At 67.7% G+C, this 16,912-nt stretch overlaps 1 protein-coding gene across 1 annotated transcript in view; it reads right to left on the bottom strand.

Moving 5' to 3' along the window:
• The window catches only part of NIBAN2 (niban apoptosis regulator 2), a 27,324-nt gene extending 10,412 nt beyond the window's left edge, over window positions 1-16,912 (bottom strand). The window contains exons 1-2 of the mRNA XM_066980644.1: window positions 16,709-16,912; window positions 2,845-2,975 (exon numbers count right to left, since the gene is read on the bottom strand). Of these exons, the coding sequence (XP_066836745.1) occupies window positions 2,845-2,975; window positions 16,709-16,763 (186 nt within the window). The 5' untranslated portion in view covers window positions 16,764-16,912. The remainder of the gene's footprint in view (window positions 1-2,844; window positions 2,976-16,708) is intronic.

The raw sequence follows: 16,912 nt of genomic DNA, 5'->3' as shown, positions 1-16,912 counted from the left end.
TGCAACGTCCCCAGAAGCAGGGGACGGGGCAGGGGGGGGACACCCCGCGTCCCCCGGCCGGGCACCCCCTCGCTGCCTGCCCAGCACCTGGCAGCGTGCGCAGGCTGCCCCAACACCATCCCGAAGACAGGCGCGCTGAGCCGGCCAAGAATTCGTCCCAGGAATTTTTATGACCCCAGGAGTATAAACAAGAGCCAAGAGCTCTCCTGGCGGTGGGAGCGCTCCGCAGCTGCCTCTCCGTGGTGGCCACCCAGCACTCACCGTGGTGGCCACCAGGAGGGACCAGCAGGAGCAGGACCCCGGTGCCGGACACTGGGCTGGCACACGCTGCCTCCCCCTGCCCAAAGCACTTCTCGAAGGAATACGGGGAGAGGGGAGGAGAGAGCAGGGAGCAAACCCTGCGGGGGGAAGCAGCTGGTGGTGACAGCCCTAACCCAAACCCGGCGGGGATGGGGACAGAGAAGGGCCAGCAGGGCCAAGGGGACGCCAGCTCCTGGAGCCCCCACCAGCAAACGACGGGGATTGTCCCGCATAAACCAGCTCGTGGCCACCAGCAGCCCTGAGCACCATCCTGCCCATCCTGCCTCACCGAGCCGGCCCCGCACACCCCCGGCAAGTATTTGGGGCACGCAGGTATGTGCCGAATTGCTAGGAGGGGCAGGGAGGTGGCGCTGAGCGTGCCGGGGGAGGGCGAAGGAGGGTGCTCGGGGACAGCTTCCCAGGGGCTGGTCACGTCCCCACTGCCTGCCACCAAACGGGAAGTGAACGTGGGGCCTGGGCTGCCGGGGGTGGCACGGGCTGCTGGGGGCACCGAGGGCAGAAATATTTGGGCCCTACTCTTGTCACTGCTGCTCCTCGCCAGCGCTGCAGGGGACTGAGATGCGCTTGGCACCGTGGCCCAGATGTCCCCCTCCGGGCCACCAGCTCCCGGTAGGGCTGCGGGAGGTGCTGCTAGGCACTGAGGTGGCCAAAAAATGGGAAGAAAAATAAAATAATATTAAAAAAAAAAAAAACATCTAGAAGACTTCTATCCAAGGACAGGGAGGGCACCACCTTGCATCCTGGCTTCCACAGCTATTTCAGCAAGTTGGGGCAGCGCCCAGCCAAGCTGGAGGACACAACTCCCCGCTCCTCGGTGACCCCAGACCCTGCCCCGAGCCCCAGGGTGCCTCCAGCTCCCACGGGGACCCCACAGCTCCCACCCAGCTCACCCTGGGGGCACTCGTGGGAACCCCAGCCATGTTCCCCCCCTGGCTATCCCTTCTGGCTATGGGCTGTGCGGGCGGTGAGGCAGAGGGGCAGCCAGGGGGGCTCCTTGCGGGAGGACCACCCCATTTGCACCCCGGTGCTGCGGGGCCGCACTGTGCCCCCGGCCTCGCCGCTCGCTGCCGGTTTTGATCGTTCCTGGGCTTGGTGCAGAGGCCTTCGGGAGGCACCACCCGGGGAAGGCAGCGGCCGAACCGCGATGAACCCGAGCGGCTCCTCCCTGCGGGCGCCGGGCTCCCTGTCCCCGCTCGGGAACGCACCTCCACGCCTTCCCTGCGCCCGGCACGCCCCGTGCCCGCCGTTGCGACACCAGCGCAGCACCACCCGCACCGGTCAGGACAGCCCAGGAGCTGTCACCTCCTGCTGTGCAGGGACCGGCGGCCCTCGGGGAGGGCCGGGACTTGTCCCGGTGCCCGGGGTGGGGTGCTCCCCTCCCGAAAACAGGCGGTGGATGTGCGCTCCCGCAGGTCGGCGCGGAGGACAGCCAGCTGCTGTGAGCTCGTTGATGCAACCCCCGGGTTGCTCCGAAAGGCGTTGAGCAAGGCAGAGGGACGGCCACGCCTGCGGCCCCGGCCCCGCTTGCTTTCAACCCGCAGCCACGAATTCCCCCTGCTCAGCACCGGGGGGCCGAGCCCCCACCCCCAGGGGATCAGGGCACCCGCTGCCCCAGGCCGAAGGGGCGCAGGAGCCGGGATGCTCAACGCCGCCTGCCTACACCCGCCTGCTCCCAGGGGCTTTGGGTGCTTTGGGACCACCCTTCCCAGCCAGGAGAGGCGTGCGGGTGCCCACAGCTCCACGTTATGTGCTGGGCACCCTGGGCCAGCAGGGATCTGGGAACCCCAGCAGATTTCAGCCAATTTCTCCTTTCCACACCCCTTTTTCAAGGGGCTCTGGGAAACACACTGCGGCTTCGCTGATAGCAGTGAGGTCTTCTCCTCGCCAGCCGTGGTAACACCAGGGGAGGGAGAGCCGCGGGGGCCAGGGCAGCACCATGCAGGGAAGCCGGGGACCCCACGGCACTGCCCCAGCCCCAGGCTCTGCAGCAAAAACCCCAGTGGTGATTTCGAGCAGCCCAGCACAAGCAAACCCGAAAGCTCTCCAGGCATCCCCACACGTCCAAACCAGCTCCTTGTAGCAGCACAGGGCGATGGATGCATTTCAGGGAGGATTTCCTCCCCCCGCCCCCAGTGCCCAGCAGTAGGGGAAGGGCAGCCCAGCACACCCGGCCGTGCCCCGCATCCAGCAGCCTCGCTCGGGAATTTATTGGGCACGAGCAGTTCCCAGGAGCTCCTCGGCAGCCAGGAGCACCTCCAGCCAGCCTGCCACAAACACGTCCACGCTGGGCTGCAGCCCAAAGCCAGCCTCGCCCTGTCACTGGGTGTGTGCTTGTTGCACTGATTTGAGAAGAAAACCTTCCCGGAGAGCCCCACGGGCTGGAGACCCCGTCCACCACCTTGTCCTGGGGGTTCCTCTCCCGGCTCTGTGGTGCCCCCATCCCTATGGGGCTGCCCGAAGCAGGGGGAGGAAGATGAGGTTGTGCCTTCGTCCCTGCCCAGGAGGATGAGGCCGGGCTCTTACCTTGCGGTGCAGCAGCTGCGCCTGCGGCCCCCCGTTGCCTTCGATCTCATAGCGGACGCTGTTGAAGAGCGCTACGCCGTACTGCTCCTTGTAGCAGCGGGCAAACTCCCCCAGCACCTTCCCGGTCTTCTCTGCAAGGGGAGAGCAGAGGAGGGGAGAGTTAGGCTGGGGCTGGCATTGGGCACCCCGTGCTCCCCACCCCGTCCTCCTCCCGCCGCCCCAACCCCTGCGGGCTGTGCCCTGGGGACCCGTCCCCAGCACCGGGTCCTGATGGGGGCTGCAGCAGCTCTGCCCCCCACGTGGGGCAGCCCCACAAAGCGACCCCAGGCTCAGCTCTGCTGGGTCCCTGCCGCGTCCCACATGGCATGTTTGGGCACGTTTGCACCTTCACACCTGGCAGGCGCTGCCGCGATGCCCTCGTGCCCACAGGAGCAGGGTTCAGCACGAGGCCACCGCCGAGCCCGCTGCCCTCTGCCCTCCCCGGCCAGCCCAGGGACTCGCTCGGGGTTAGTGCAGTCTTTTTTTGGCCCTTAATGTTAATGCCACGGATTCCTCTCCCAGGCAGGAAATTCCTGACATTAAGCTGGTTCCGGCACCGCGGCGCTTCCTGCACATTGTGCAGCCCCGCTGCAGCCCCGCAGGAAGGGCTGCGCCCTCGCCCCCACATCGGCTGCCTGGGAATGGGGGGCAACCCCCCCCCCCCCCCCAGACCCCACGCTCAGGGTGGGACCTTGCTAAAACGCCCAGGACCCTGTGGTGCCCCCGTAAGGGACATCACACGGAGGTGCTGGGCAGCTGCACGCTCTGCAGGTGGAGATGCTCGGGGCCGTGCGTGCCGCAGGGGACAAGACAACCCAAACTGTGTCACCCCCCCCGAGAGGTGGGGACCCCCACCACAACCCCCTGCAGGGCAAGCTGAGCACGAGGTGCCCATTTGCACCCCACCATCACTTCATGCATGAGAGAGGACGTTGCAAATCCGCCCCCAGCAGCAGGGACTGTGCTTTCCAAGCCCTGAGGCACGCAGCCACGGCTGGGGGTGCCCCCCATGGGGCTCAGGAGGCTCCTTCACCCACCCCAAAGCCGCCGGCCCCCGCAGCCCCCGCCCTGCCTGACCTCAGCGCGCAGGAATCTGGAGGTGCCCGAGGGACTCCCACGGCCTGATTCATCCAGGGCCCTGGCACAGCACCCGAAAGCCAGCCCCGTGCCACCCGTGCTGCTCTGGGGAGGGCACGGTGGAAGCAGCGGCTTCCTGCCGGCACGACACCCTGCCCCACGGGCACCCTGCCCCACAGGCACCCTGCCCTACGGGCACCCTGCCCATCTCCAGACTCCTTCTGGGGCTCTTCCGCAGCAAACCCCACCGCAAAGCATCAGCGCTTTGGGGAGAGACTTCCAGCAAAAGGGCAACTTCCCCAGAGCTCCCCCGGGCGCACGGGGACTCGGGTTGGAATTTCGCTCAGCTTTGCCCCGGTTGTACGACGTGGAAATGGCCGAAGCTGCCTGCACCCACACCGGGCTGCTCCGGAGCTCCGGCGACGGCAGCGGGAGCGACGCTGCCCCTGCATCCCCGGCACGGGAGCCAGCACGACGCTGGGTGCACGAACCCAGACAAAACAGACCCTGGCAGAGCCCGGAGCCTGTGGCGGGAGCCAAGATCCTCATCCAGCAGCGGCCGCCAGCCATGCCGGCGCGGAGCAGCAGCTGGCTCCGGCACGCTGCAGCTCCCCGCGGCACAGGAGGGGACGGGGGCAGGCGGCGCAGCCCGCGGGAGGTGCTGGCACCGCCAGGACCACAACGGCAGCGAACGCCGGCACGTTTGGGGCTCGGCTGCCACCCAGGGCGCTCCTTCCCCTGGTGTCGTCAGCGCCGACGGTGCTGGGGCTGAAGCATCCCTTCGGTTTAAGAAAGTTTTTAAGAGCAAAGAACGAGGAGCCTGCTCGTATGAGCAGAGAAATTCCTCACCCCGGTTTTGGCATTTTCTCCTGGAAAAAGCCCAGCCCGCTGTTACTCCGCGCGCTGGTGTCCACTAGGTACTTCGGTTGCAACACGCGCCTCCAAAAATGTGTTATTTTGGCTGGGGCTCTGGGCAGCGATGTTGACAGCTGAGATTTAGAAGGACATTCTGAGGTTTCATTTCCTTTCAGTTCATGGGAAAAAAAGAGCCCTGGTCCCCCAGCAGTCGAGACGGCTTAGTCACTCATTCTTCTCTGATTAACAACGGGGCCAATTAGGAGGTCTTAAGTAAATGGGAAAGCAAAAGTCAATTACTTGCAGATACTGAAACAAAAGTTTCTCAGTCAAGTAGCCAAGAGCGCTGACTCTCCCCCAGCCCGGCAGCCCAAAAAGCCGCAGGCAGGGCGCACACGAGGGGCTCGGCATGGGGCTGGGGGCTGCTTGTGGTCCCCGAGGGGTGCCAGCAGCACCCCACTCCCTGCCCGAGCCTGGGTTCCTGCCGGGTTCGCTGGCACCTCTCATCAGAGGCTCCATCTGCTCCTCTGCCTCCGGGTTTCCCCTCCTTCCCTCCTTCGCTGCAGTGGCATCCTGATGACTAAGATTCACGTGGCGCCTTGCACGCCGAGATAAAGGAGCTCTGCAGCTCGCTGGCGTCCGCAAAAGGGCTCTGCGATGGGCGGCAGCAGCGGGACGAGGCAGCGGCACGAGGCTGGGCAGGGTGCCGGGACCCCACGGGGTGCCTGTGCCGGGGGGAGCAGCTCCTGGGGGGGGGGTGTGCTGCTGGCGGATCGCTGCCCCTCGGCAGCGCCTCGAGGAGTGAGGAGCACGGGGTTGCTGCTCCCTGCATCCTACCTGGGCTGATCTCGGTGAAACCGGCCCGGAGAGGCAGCTCCTGCCCAGCCCTAGGACCGGTCGTGCGGCCACAGCAGCGTGCTGGGACCGGCACCAGCCCCGGGCAGTGGCACAGGGCTCGGGAGGAGGCTGGGGGTGGCCGCAGCCCCCGGGCAGCTCCTGCCACCGCCGGCACTCCCAGAGGTGTGTGCCGCTCCGGCCTCGCTCCGTCAGAGGGTTCACGGCCCGGCCACAGCAGCTGGGGCCAGCCCGAGCCCCTGGGCACCCGGGCGGGAGGCTGAGCGCCGTGCCAGCCCGGCTGGGAAGGCGGCGAGCGGCCTGGGGAGAAGCCGGAGAGCAGAAGCTGCCTGCGCCCGGCACGTCTCCAGCACCGCTGGCAGCCCCACGCACGCACACCCCAAAGCAGAAGTCAGCTCTCAGCCCGCCAGCCCCGTCACCGGGCACAGCCCAGCTCCGCACCTTCCAGAGCAAAGAAAAGGACAAAAAGCAGCCAGGGGTCCTGGGTCGAGCCCGGAGGTGACATCGCTGGAGAGTGGCACCAGCTCCCGCACCCTCAGCGGTGCCCGGCACTCAGAGCTTCAGCAGCACGACGGAGCCACAAGCAGCAGCCGGGGGCCCTCTGGAGAACCCAAAAAGCCCCTGCAGGCCCTCAGGGGACATCTCCGTCCCCACGGCCCCAGGCCCTTGGCTGCGATGCTGGGGAGGAGGTGAGCGCGGCTGGCTCCTGCACCGGGGCTGGCCCAAAGAAAGCTGCCAGCTCCTGGGGCCCAGCACCAGCTCCAGTGCCCCCTTCCTTCCAGCTCCTCACATTTTCCCTCTGTGTTTTGATTTTTTTTGTTGCTTTTGTGTTTTTTTTTTGTGCAACCACATCTGCAGCACCCCGTGCTCCCCACGCAGAGCCAGCGTTGCGCAGCATCGCGGGCCCTCTCCCTCCTCACCACGAGGCCAAAAGGAGCCACGCAACGGGAAGGGAAGGGCCCGATCCTGTGCCAGCCCCACCAGCTCCTGCTGGCGCCCGGCAGACAGCGGTGCCTGCTGCAGCGCGCGGCGTGGGAGGGCAGGGCTGCAGCGTGCGGGGCCCCAGCGGCTCCTTCCCCTGGAAATCATGTGAAAATGAGAGTGACGCCTTCAACAGCCACCGAGTCAGCAGGTCTGGCTGCAGGAGGTCAGATCCTGCTGGGTCACCGCTGGCATCGGTGACCGCAGCCTGCAGCCGGCTGGCACGGGGACAAGGACAGGACGGGGCTGCGGATCCCCCCCCCCCCAGCCATGGGACCCGCAGGAGCATCCCCGGCCCAGCAGGCACGGGGCGGAGGCACCCAGCCCCACAAGCTGTGCCCGTGCTGGTGGACCCCAAAGCCTCGCTGCCCCTCTTGCTGGGCCTGGGGAGCCACCAGCGACACCAGCTCCAGCAGCCCAGAGAAGCTTCCACCCCTTACCCCCATCCCATTGTTGGCCCCGGAGCATCCCCCTTGTCCCCTTCAAAGGCACGGCTCAGCTGGGACTGGAGGTGGGTTTTTTTTCCCCTCCCTGACTCATCAGGACCTTGTGCGGGCAGCCAAGTGTTAAAGCCTAATGGGAAGAGGGATGGGATTTAACGCCTCGCCGCACAGAGGTGCGCAGTGGAGCAGGGGGGGGCTCCAAAAATCCGGTCCCCAGCCCCTGCTGCAGGTGGCGGGGACAAGGGGCTGCCCCCTCGGGGTCCCCCAGCACCTCCCCGGCAGCCCCGGCCAGCAGGGGACGAGGTGACGGGGGACGAGGTGACGTGGCCACGGCTGCTGGCGTGCCCCTGTCCACACACACAGAGGCTGACAAATGCGGGCGGGAGCACTGCCCCGAAACCTCCCTCCAGCCCACATCCCGTTTTGCAAGCCCGGAGCCCCACATCCCTCACGGCAGATGCAGCCTTCAGGGGCCGCAGCCGCCCTCTCTGATGTTATCTGGGGGTGCTGGGGGGTGCCCGTGGGATCCCGGCCTCCCCAGTCCCCCCCAGCTGCGACGAGGAGCGGGAGCAGCAGCAGGGAGCACGGGGCACGGAGGAATTCCCCCCCAGCTCAGGGTTAAAAATGAGACATAAAAAAAAAAAGGGAGACAAAAAGGCTCATTGAGCCCGCGCCCCGGGCCAGCTGAGCCGTGTCCCCCGCACGGTGACGACAGCTCTCCTGGCTCTGTCCCCGCGCACGGCCTGAGTCAGCAGCGGCCCGAGGAAAGCCCCGGCGCTGTGCAGAGCCCGGCGGGGCCATGCCACCGCCTGCGGTCCCCTTGGTGGTGTCCCCAACCCGGCAAAGCCCCCGCGGTGGTGGCAACGGCCTGCGGGACGTGCTGGTGGCGGGGAACCCGTGATCACCACGTGCCAGCCCGGCCATGGCGCAGCCAGGCTGCTGGGGCAGGAGTTAATTGCTAATTTAGCCGGTAAATGATTAGCGAGCCGGGAAGGGGTGCTGGCAGGGAAGCGTAGGCTCCCAGGCCAGTGACAGGGACGTCCCCAGCCCGGCCAGCTTACACCTCCGCCAGGCGAAGAATGGACGGAAGCCGCCTTCCAGGCGGACAAACAAAGCCAAAGCAGCAGCCGGGCCCCCCCTCGCCCGCCAGTGGCCCCCCGGGTGCGGACGGGGCTGCCGGCAGCCGGGGCTGTCCCCACCACGGCTTTCCCACGCCGCCCTGCCCGCGCGTCCTGTCCCACCGCCCCGACCCTTCCTGCGGGACAATGGGGGCCCTCCCGGCCCCCCCCGGTTGGGGGTCCACCAGGGGACACCGCAAGGAGGTGGTGGAAGGGCAAAGGGGGGGTCCAGGTCACCCCCCGGTGCTCCAGCGGTCCTGCACCGTGGTCCGAATGTGCCCAGAGGTGCCTCGCTGCCCTTTGGGCACACTTCCTTGCCCCAGATCCTGCTGGTACACAGCCAGCGTGTCTGGGCATCCCTCCAGAAGGGTGCACAGCACCCCGGGGACATGGGGTGCACAGCAGGGATACGGGGTGCACACCAGGGATACAGGGCGCACAGCACAGCCAAGGACAGGGTGCACAGCACGCCAGCAACGAGGTGCACAGCACTGCAGGGACAAGGGTGCACAGTACTCCGGGGACAGGGTGCTGAGCCAGACCTTAACCAACAGCATCCCCTGAGCAACCCTGCGGCTGCCGAGCAGGGCAGGGGGGAGGAGGGCACAGCCCACGGGCACCGGGTGCCCCCCCCCCGGGCACCGAGTCCCCCACGGCACTGAGCGCCCCCGCCGTGCCACCAGCACCGCCCTCTGGCTCGCAGCTGGGCACAGGGCAGGGCAGGATCGTGTCCGAAACGAGCTGTTAGCAAAAAGCAGCAGGGCAGCCTCAGGACAACAGCACCCAAGGGATGGCGCAAGAGGAGGCTGGGGCTCTGCGCTGACCTCGGTGCCACGCCAGGAGCAGGGGACGATGCTCCGAGACGAAGCAGGGGACGACGTGCAGGTCCCATGTGCGTGCCCACGCCCCGCAGCGTCACCGCAGACCCTAAGGACTGCCCGGCAGGGCTGGGGGCTGCACCAGGGCCAGGGGTGCCCCCCAGGAGCAATGCGAGGGCGTCTCGTCTGCTTAAATCACCCTGCACGGCCGCCCCCGAAGGGTTAAGCCCAAGCCCGACGTGTTTTGGGAATTCAGCTCCCTGCTTCCACCCAGAGAACACAAAGTGCTCCGTGGGGGCCCGACTCAGCCCCGGCACAGCATCCCCGCTGCGGGAGGGGGTTCCCAGCACGATGGAATGGGGGGGCTCAGGCACCAGCTCCCCAACACAAGAAGGGGGGCAGAACAGTGGGGTGGCTGACCCGGGGTGCCGGCATCTCCCCTCTCCTGGACCAGGGGAGGCTGACACCAGCTCAGAGGGGTGAGAGGTGGTGGGACACCTCCGTCCCTGTGCCCTCAGCCCCGGGGCAATCGGCCAGCCCTCGCTCCCCCAGCCTCTTTCTGCTCGAGGGCATTATCAGGATTTAGATTAAGTTTATCCGGAGCCAGCTGGGGAACAAACAGAAGGCGGGGGCTGCCCTCCCCAGCTCTTTGTTCGCTCTATCACCGGGCTGCATGGCTCCGTGCTCGGACAGGCCCCGCGCCGATAACCCCGGTGGGACGGGCTCTCAAACCACGCCGAGTATTTTGGGGGGGGTAACGAACACCCTAAAAACCACACGAGGCGACACAGCACGGGACGAAGCAGGGCCGCGGGGATGCACCCAGCCCCCGCGTGCGCTCCCTCGCTGGCAGCGCCGGCGCTGAGCTCAGCCCTGCTCGCCCTCTGACTCACGCGCTTCTCGGGAAGGGTGAGAAGGACGGGGGCTGAGCAGCGGGAAGGGATGAGGCAGCACAGCCTCGGAGGAGAAAGCAGCTGGGCTCAGCGCCCTGCTGGCTCGTGCTCAGCCCCCGGGGGAGCAGCACCCGTGGTGCCCAGGGAGCCAAAACCCCAACCCAGCCACCCAAACGGGGCACAGCGCGCTGCCCGCGGGGACACGGCTGTCCCAGAGCCACCTCCCCACCCCTCCAGGTGCTCCCATCCCGGCTGCTGGCGGTGCTGCCGCTCTCCCCAGTGTCCCCAGGGCCGTGGCACGGCAGCCCCTGTCCCTCGGTGTCCCCCCCAGCCCGGCGCTGTCCCCGCGGAGGCTGCGCCCTCCCCGTCCCTCGCAGCGCCGCGCCCAGCCGGGTGCTTTCCCAGCGGCGCTCCCAGCTCAAAGCAAACAAACCTGCGCCGAGCGCGTCCGCAGGACGAGCCCCAGCACACCACAAATCCACGGGGGAGAGACCGAAACGGCGAGCTAAGCACGGCCTAGGAACAGCCTGCCGGACGCCGTGCCGGCACCGTGGGATTTAGGGCAGAGAGGGGCTTGCACCACCCCTGCTTCGCGTCCCCTCCTTGCCGTGCCCCCAGCCCTGTGCACGGTCGAAGCACCGGGGGTCTGCAGGGGCCGAACCAAGCCCCTTGCTCTATCTGTGCCCCCCAACCATGCCGGGGAGCCCCGGGGAGCAGCCCCCCCAGCAGGTCAGGGTGCAGCCAGCCCGATGGGGAGGGCTCAGCGCCCTGGTGGGAGCCGTGTTGTTGGTGTTGGTGGGAGCCGCGTTTTTGGTGTTGGTGGGAGCCGCGTTTTTGGTGGGAGCCGCGTTTTTGGTGGGAGCCGCGTTTTTGGTGGGAGCTGTGTTTTTCCGCCCCACAGATGCCTGCCTCCTGCTGCTACCCAGGAACTGGGCCGCTCCGGCTGCGTGTAAGGAATGTGCATTTGAATAACAAACAGCGTCCAGGGCCTGTCCAGGGCCCCTGCCTGTCTTGGGAAAGGCGGCAGTGGCCGGGCTGAGCCCAGGGCTGCAGCACCGAAGGCGTGCGAAGCGCCTGCCCTGCCCTGAGCAGCCCCCGTGTGCCAGGGCAGAGGAGATCCCCTCCCACCCCACAGCTTCGCTCCCACCCTGATGGATCCAGGCCCCCGCTGCCAGCGGGGAGGTGGGTGGAGGCCCAGCAGCCCCCCCACATCGCCCCTTTTCACCCTCCTGCTGCCCCAAGGCCCCAGGCACAGGTCCCGGCCCCATGTCCCACCGTCCGCTGGGCACCAGGACCAGGATAAAGCCCACCACCAGAGGTAACCGCGCTCCCTGACAGCCTGGCTGTCCCCACGCAGTCCCTGCAGGGTTCCCAGTCCCACCGGTGCCTGGCTGGGGCACGAGGGGTTGGGAGAGGCCCCCGCCTCGCCCCTCCCCACGCTGCTGCTCCACCAGCACCGGCCTTTCGGGATCGGAGTCACTCCAGCGTGGCGCAACCCCGGCCGGGGCTGAATCACCGCCACTGCACGCTGCGCTGCTCGCAGCACCCTCCGGGCACCCACGCAGGGTCCGGCGGCACCTGGGAGCCACCCGACAGCTCCATGGGGTCAGGAGGGTCCTGGGGTCCCCGGGGCAAAGGGACCTGCCCGAACGCGGGCATCCCCGCCCGCCTTCCGAGCGTCTCCAGGTGCTGGGGACAGCAGGAGGTGGATGGTTCTCGTTTGGGGACGTCCTGGTGGTCCCTTCTGCAGGTGGTAGTGCCCACCCGGGGACACGAGCAGGTGGCCCCCTCCTGCCCCTCGCCCAGCCCCAGGGAGAAGAGCTGGAGCTGGCCCGCTCCCAGTGCCAGCGGGAAACCCAATCCAGCACCGGGGGAGGAGACCGAACAAAGACTTTTATGTACGTCAAAGGGAAGAAAAAAAAAAAAAGAAGAAAAAAGGAAGAGTTATTTGAACAAAACAGCCCTCAGCCTGTTCTGGGCTCTGTCCCTGCGGCTGGAGAGTTTCCTATTCCCTGCCCGCGCCGGCTCCTCCGCGCCCCCACCTGCCCCACAGCACGCGGGGCACGGCTGCAGTGGGGCACCCGCCTGGTCCCGCAGCGAGGGAGGCGGTGCTCAGCCCCGGGCCCGGCCGGGAGCAGCAGAAGGGCTCGGGGCGCTTCCCGTGGCCAGGCTGCCCCTGCTCCAAGAGGCGGTCGGCAGCCACCACCCTGTGCAGTGACACTGGGGTCACCCAGCTTTGGGGCACGTCCCTTCGTCGGGGACACCCCCGATGGGCACCACGCGTGGCACTGGGCAGCGCTGGCAGCAGGGAGAGGGAGCCAGGATGAGTCCCTGTGCCCCTGGCAGCAGGTCCTGCCCCATGTCCCCTGCCACCTCCACGGGGACACCCAGCTCGGGGGCTGGAGCACCCCCAGCAGAGGGGTTTGAGTGTCTGGGGACAGATCCTGCCGGGGGCATGGGGACGGGCACGGTGCCCCACCAGCACAGCAGGGACCCGCGCTGAGCACCACTGCCCTCTCCCTTGGAAAAGGGGGAGAAGGTGGAGTTTGGCTCCTTCCTCTCCCGCTCCGTCCTTGAGCAGCTCCGCAGGAAATCTGCTCGCAATCAGCAGCCCTGCTCCGGCCTTTCCTCCCCTTGGCTCCCCCGGCACCGGGCTCTCCGTGGGGCGCATCCAGGCTCGGGGCGAGCCGGGGGCACAGCGGTGCCAGCCTCGCCCGGGGGGTGAGGGCAGCGAGGAGCCCCCTGGGGCACTGCCTTGGGATCCTGCAGCCAGTCACAGGCTACTATAGGAGGGATGGGGATGGGAAGGGGGCTCAGGCTGTCTCGGCGACCTGTGTCACCGTGTCACCTCTGCAGAGCCAGACTGGCAGTGGCAGAGCTGTGGCTGGGACCCCCGCAGGGATCTGGGGGCAGGAGGGAGGCAGAGGCTGGGGAAACGCCAGCTCTTGGCTGTGCGTGGTCACTGCAATGGGAGCAGGGGTGGCTGATTGCAGAGCTGGGACCCGGGGGAGGATTTGGGCCTGATCCGAGGACCCAAGGAGAGCTCTCGGCTGCAATCCAGGCCCAGCTCCTCCTGTCCCCGAGGCCGGGAGGGCTCCTGCCGCCTGCCGGCCCCACAGGCCCCCGCAGCCGGAGCTGTCCCGTGCCCCGACACGCTGGCTCCGAGCAGCCCCGTGCCCCGACACGACGGCTGCGGGTGAGCCCCAGCACGCCAGAACCAGCCGTTCCCCGCTGGCGCGCGGCCCCGACATGCCAGGGGAGGTATTTACTCTGCGATGAAAGAAGACACGCACCGCGTTACGAGAAACCTCCCGACCTCCCCGGCTCCATCTCGGCACCCAGAGCCGGGGCACCGCAGGGCTTCGCCCAGCTCGGCCGCGTTTGGTTGCACCAACCCTGGGGCGAGGCGAGGGCTTGAGCCTCGAGACTAAACCCGGAGCCCTGGAGGTTGTCCAAGACCGGTGCAAAGAGACAAGTGTCGTGCTTAAGGAAGCTGCAGCCAGGCTCCTCCTGCTCGTGTCCCCCGGCACGCACGGCAGCCCCGGTGCTGCCAGCAGAGAACGAGGCTGCTCGCCTCGGGGCTGGGGATCGGCAGCTCCCGGTGCCCGGCAGCCCTCGCCGAGCCAAAAAGCTGCAGGTCCGGCAGCACCGGTGGGGCTCCCTGTCACCTCTGCCCCAGCTGCGTGGGCTGGTGTCTGCAGGAAGTCCCATATGGCCCCTCCCCAAATTAACAGCTGCTTTATTTAGCAATTAATGAGCTGGCAACTCCCCGGAGCTGCCAGAACAAGGCGTGAGCTGGCCAGGACCCTCCCGGTGCTGCCACCCACCTGCCCGGGGGGCTCCGCAGGGTGCCAGGACCAGGGACCCCAGCCCCACACAGGCACCCAGCTCCTGCCACAGCTCAGCCCCGCGCCCTCCAACATGAACCCCTCTGGAGAAGGGGATCGTGGGGATGAGTTATTTGGATATACAGGAGAGCTTCACCCAGGGCACCCATCCTGTGCCGCTGGGTACCAAGGACCTGTGCCAGATCAGTAGGGCGCACAGGACACGGAGCCCCGCAGCTCAGCCAGCGGCATCCCTTCCTTGCCAGGAGCCCCAGCGGGAGCCTAGGTTGGGCTGGGTGACCTTAGGGGGCTTTACAACCTGTGAACCTTTTCCTTTCTGTGACCCCCCCGCTCCCACCACCTTCGTGTCCCCATTGCTGACGGTGCCCACGCTGGGCGCCCTTGCGCAAGGAGAGGGGACGCGGTCCCTGCTCCAGCCCGTGCAGCAGGACGGGAACAAGTCCCCGCCCACAGAGGGGAGGAAGAGGAGGAGGAAGGCAGCCAGAGGGTGTTGACAAACAAGCTTGGGTGACTCAGGCCGGGATGATGTCCTAAGGGAAGGCAGCAGAAGGAAGCCCTTACCGGTTCCCCCACCATCACAGCTCCCCAGCGTGGGGCTGCAGAGACCTGAGGGGAACAGAGGCAGGAGCTGCCCGAAATCCACCCTGGTGTCAGCACAGCCCCAGCTTGCCCCGCTGGCACCAGTGCAGCGTCCCCAGGCATCCCTCTGCTCCCCGCATGGCTGCTCCGGCTGCAGGAGACCAGTGGAGCCACACCGCCGTCCCCTGCTCCCGAGGGAGCCCCCTGTCCTGAGCTGCCGACACACCCGTCACACTCCTCCAGCTCGTGACCTCCACGAGACATTGGCACCAGCCTCACCACTGTCTCAGCATGGCTTTTTACACCCCAGGTCCCTAGGCAGAGGGGACTGCCACCTCCCTCCTGCCTCGAGCCCACCTGCGGATGCTCAGACCTCTGCTCCCGGCGGGGAGGACGGATCCGGCGCAGGCTGTCACCTCCCCGCTGCTCCAGGGCTTGCTGCACACCCGGCCTGCACGATCCCACCGACCCCACTGGTGCGGGCGGGCTGCAGGAGGAGCAGAGCAAAGGGGCAGAGTCCAGGGAGCCCCCGTCCCTGCTGCAGGCAGGGCTCGCGCCCGCGCTGCCCCCACCCGGAGCCCGCAGCCCCCTCCCCGGCTCCGGGTGCCGGCAGCAGCAGCAGCAGCGAGCAGGCCGAGCTAGCAGGAAAACCCTGAGTTTTCCCCGCCGAGTTGCTTTGCATGCCTGACAGCAAGTCGTGCCTTGCCTGTCGGGTTGCGGCCCCTCCCAGCTCGCGAGGTTTCCCACCTCGCCAGGAGCCCAGACCTAAAGCACAAGGGTGCTCAGTGACACCGGCGGACCCCAGCCCCTCCTGGGGGTGTCCCAGGGCAAGTGCAGGTCCCCCCTCTTTCACCCTGAAACTTCAGAGCTGTAGCACGGGCAGGACACGTATGAGCACGAGCTCTATTGCACGGATCCGTGAAAAATCCCCTACAGCCCCCAGATCCGCCGGTGTGGGCTGAAACCCACCGGCACAGCGCTGGGTCCCCGCCAGGCGCAGGCGCTCTGCCTCGCCTTGCCAACGCCCTGGTTGTGCCCAGCAGAGCCAGACTGCTGCCTGGGCGCCCGGCCGGGCTTCTCCTCCTCGTGCTCTTCGGGGTTAAGACGGCGGGGATGTGCTCTGGCAACGCAGGACGTGCTTCGGGGCCACGGAGCGAGACCCGGCGCGGCGCAAAGCCCCGAGCCCCCGTCGCAAACCGGCTGCACCGAGCCTCGCAACATGAAAACCCACAGCTCATTACGAGCTCTGCTTCAAAGCTCGCAAACCTGCTGGCGTCCTGCTGAGCCGCATACCACGTAAGCATTCCTGCGAGCCGGCCGCGGGGCCTGGCAGGCAGGATGGGCTCCGCCGGGAGCCCTCGGGTCCCCCCGCTCCAGAGCCGTGCACGTAGAAAAATCCGGAGAAATGATGGGGCAGAGCGACAGCCCTGAAGCCTCCCGGGGCCTCGAGACGTGCCACCACGCAGGGTCCCGCATGAAGCCGTGCTCCTCTGTGCCACCTGGCTGGGGGTGGCTTTGTGGGGTGCACGGTGCCGGTGCTTGGGAGGGGTTTGGAGAGGTTTTTTGTGCTTGTCTGAGCACCAAGGGGCCGGGAGGTCGAACTAAGGGAGCAAAGTGCCAGACCCCGGCCCCAGCTGGAGCAGAGCGAGGCGTAGCACCCCCGGGGGTGGGGGGTGGGTGACCCCTCTTCTGGGGGTCACACGAGTCCCCGCAGGCAGCCCCAGACAGCCCCACGCCTGTGCAAAGGCCACCGCCCCGCGCCGGGCGGCACTAATCGGGCATCGCACGCTCGGCACGGCCGCCGGGGCTCTCAATGGCCACATTGTCACCCTGCCCGGTCCCTGCCAGCAGGGCTCCCCCGGTCCTCCCCCAACTCCTGGAGCCCCTGGGACCCCCCCAGCACTGCCAGGGAGGGGAAAGTTTCTCTGCGAGCCCAGCACCAGCAAAACCCTTGGTGGCCGTGCTGACAGCCCGGCGTGCCAGCATCGCTGCTCCCCCCCTGCCCTCCTGGGCTCAGCCCCCGACCCCGTCCCCGGACCAGCACAGACACCCCGCACAGCCCAGCCTTTTATTGGGGTGCAGGCAGGCACTTTGGGGGTCCTGCCCCCCACCCCCCAAAAAAACCCCACAGCCGGGGGGCAGGCAGGACGTGGAGGGGGAGAAATGCAACGTGGTGCGTAGGGATTGAAAAAGTGAAAAAGTTTAAAATAAAGCTGGCGAAAAGTTGTTGGTTGGGGCTGGGGGGGGGGGGGGCACGGAGTGGGATGGCGGGGGGGGGGCACCACGCGAATCTTGGTTCCCCACTGAGGATGGGAGGAGGCTGGGGGGGTGGGGGGGTCACTTTCGGGGGGCGCTCACCTGCGATGTGCTGCCGGCGGCCCTCGTCCAGGTGAGTGGAGAGCACATCGCCCATGGCGCCGGGGCGGTGCGGGGCGGTGCAGAGCGGTGCGGAGCGGTGCCCGGGGACGGGCGCTCAGGCGCTGCGGAGCCCCATGGCAGCAGCCCCGGCTCTGGCGGCCGCGGCGCTGCGGAGCCGCCCCCGGCCACTCCCTCCCCTCCTCT

Source organism: Anser cygnoides, chromosome 20 (assembly GCF_040182565.1).
Source record: "Anser cygnoides isolate HZ-2024a breed goose chromosome 20, Taihu_goose_T2T_genome, whole genome shotgun sequence".
Classification (NCBI taxonomy): Eukaryota; Metazoa; Chordata; class Aves; order Anseriformes; family Anatidae; genus Anser; species Anser cygnoides.
This window is presented reverse-complemented; position numbering and strand designations above follow the sequence as displayed.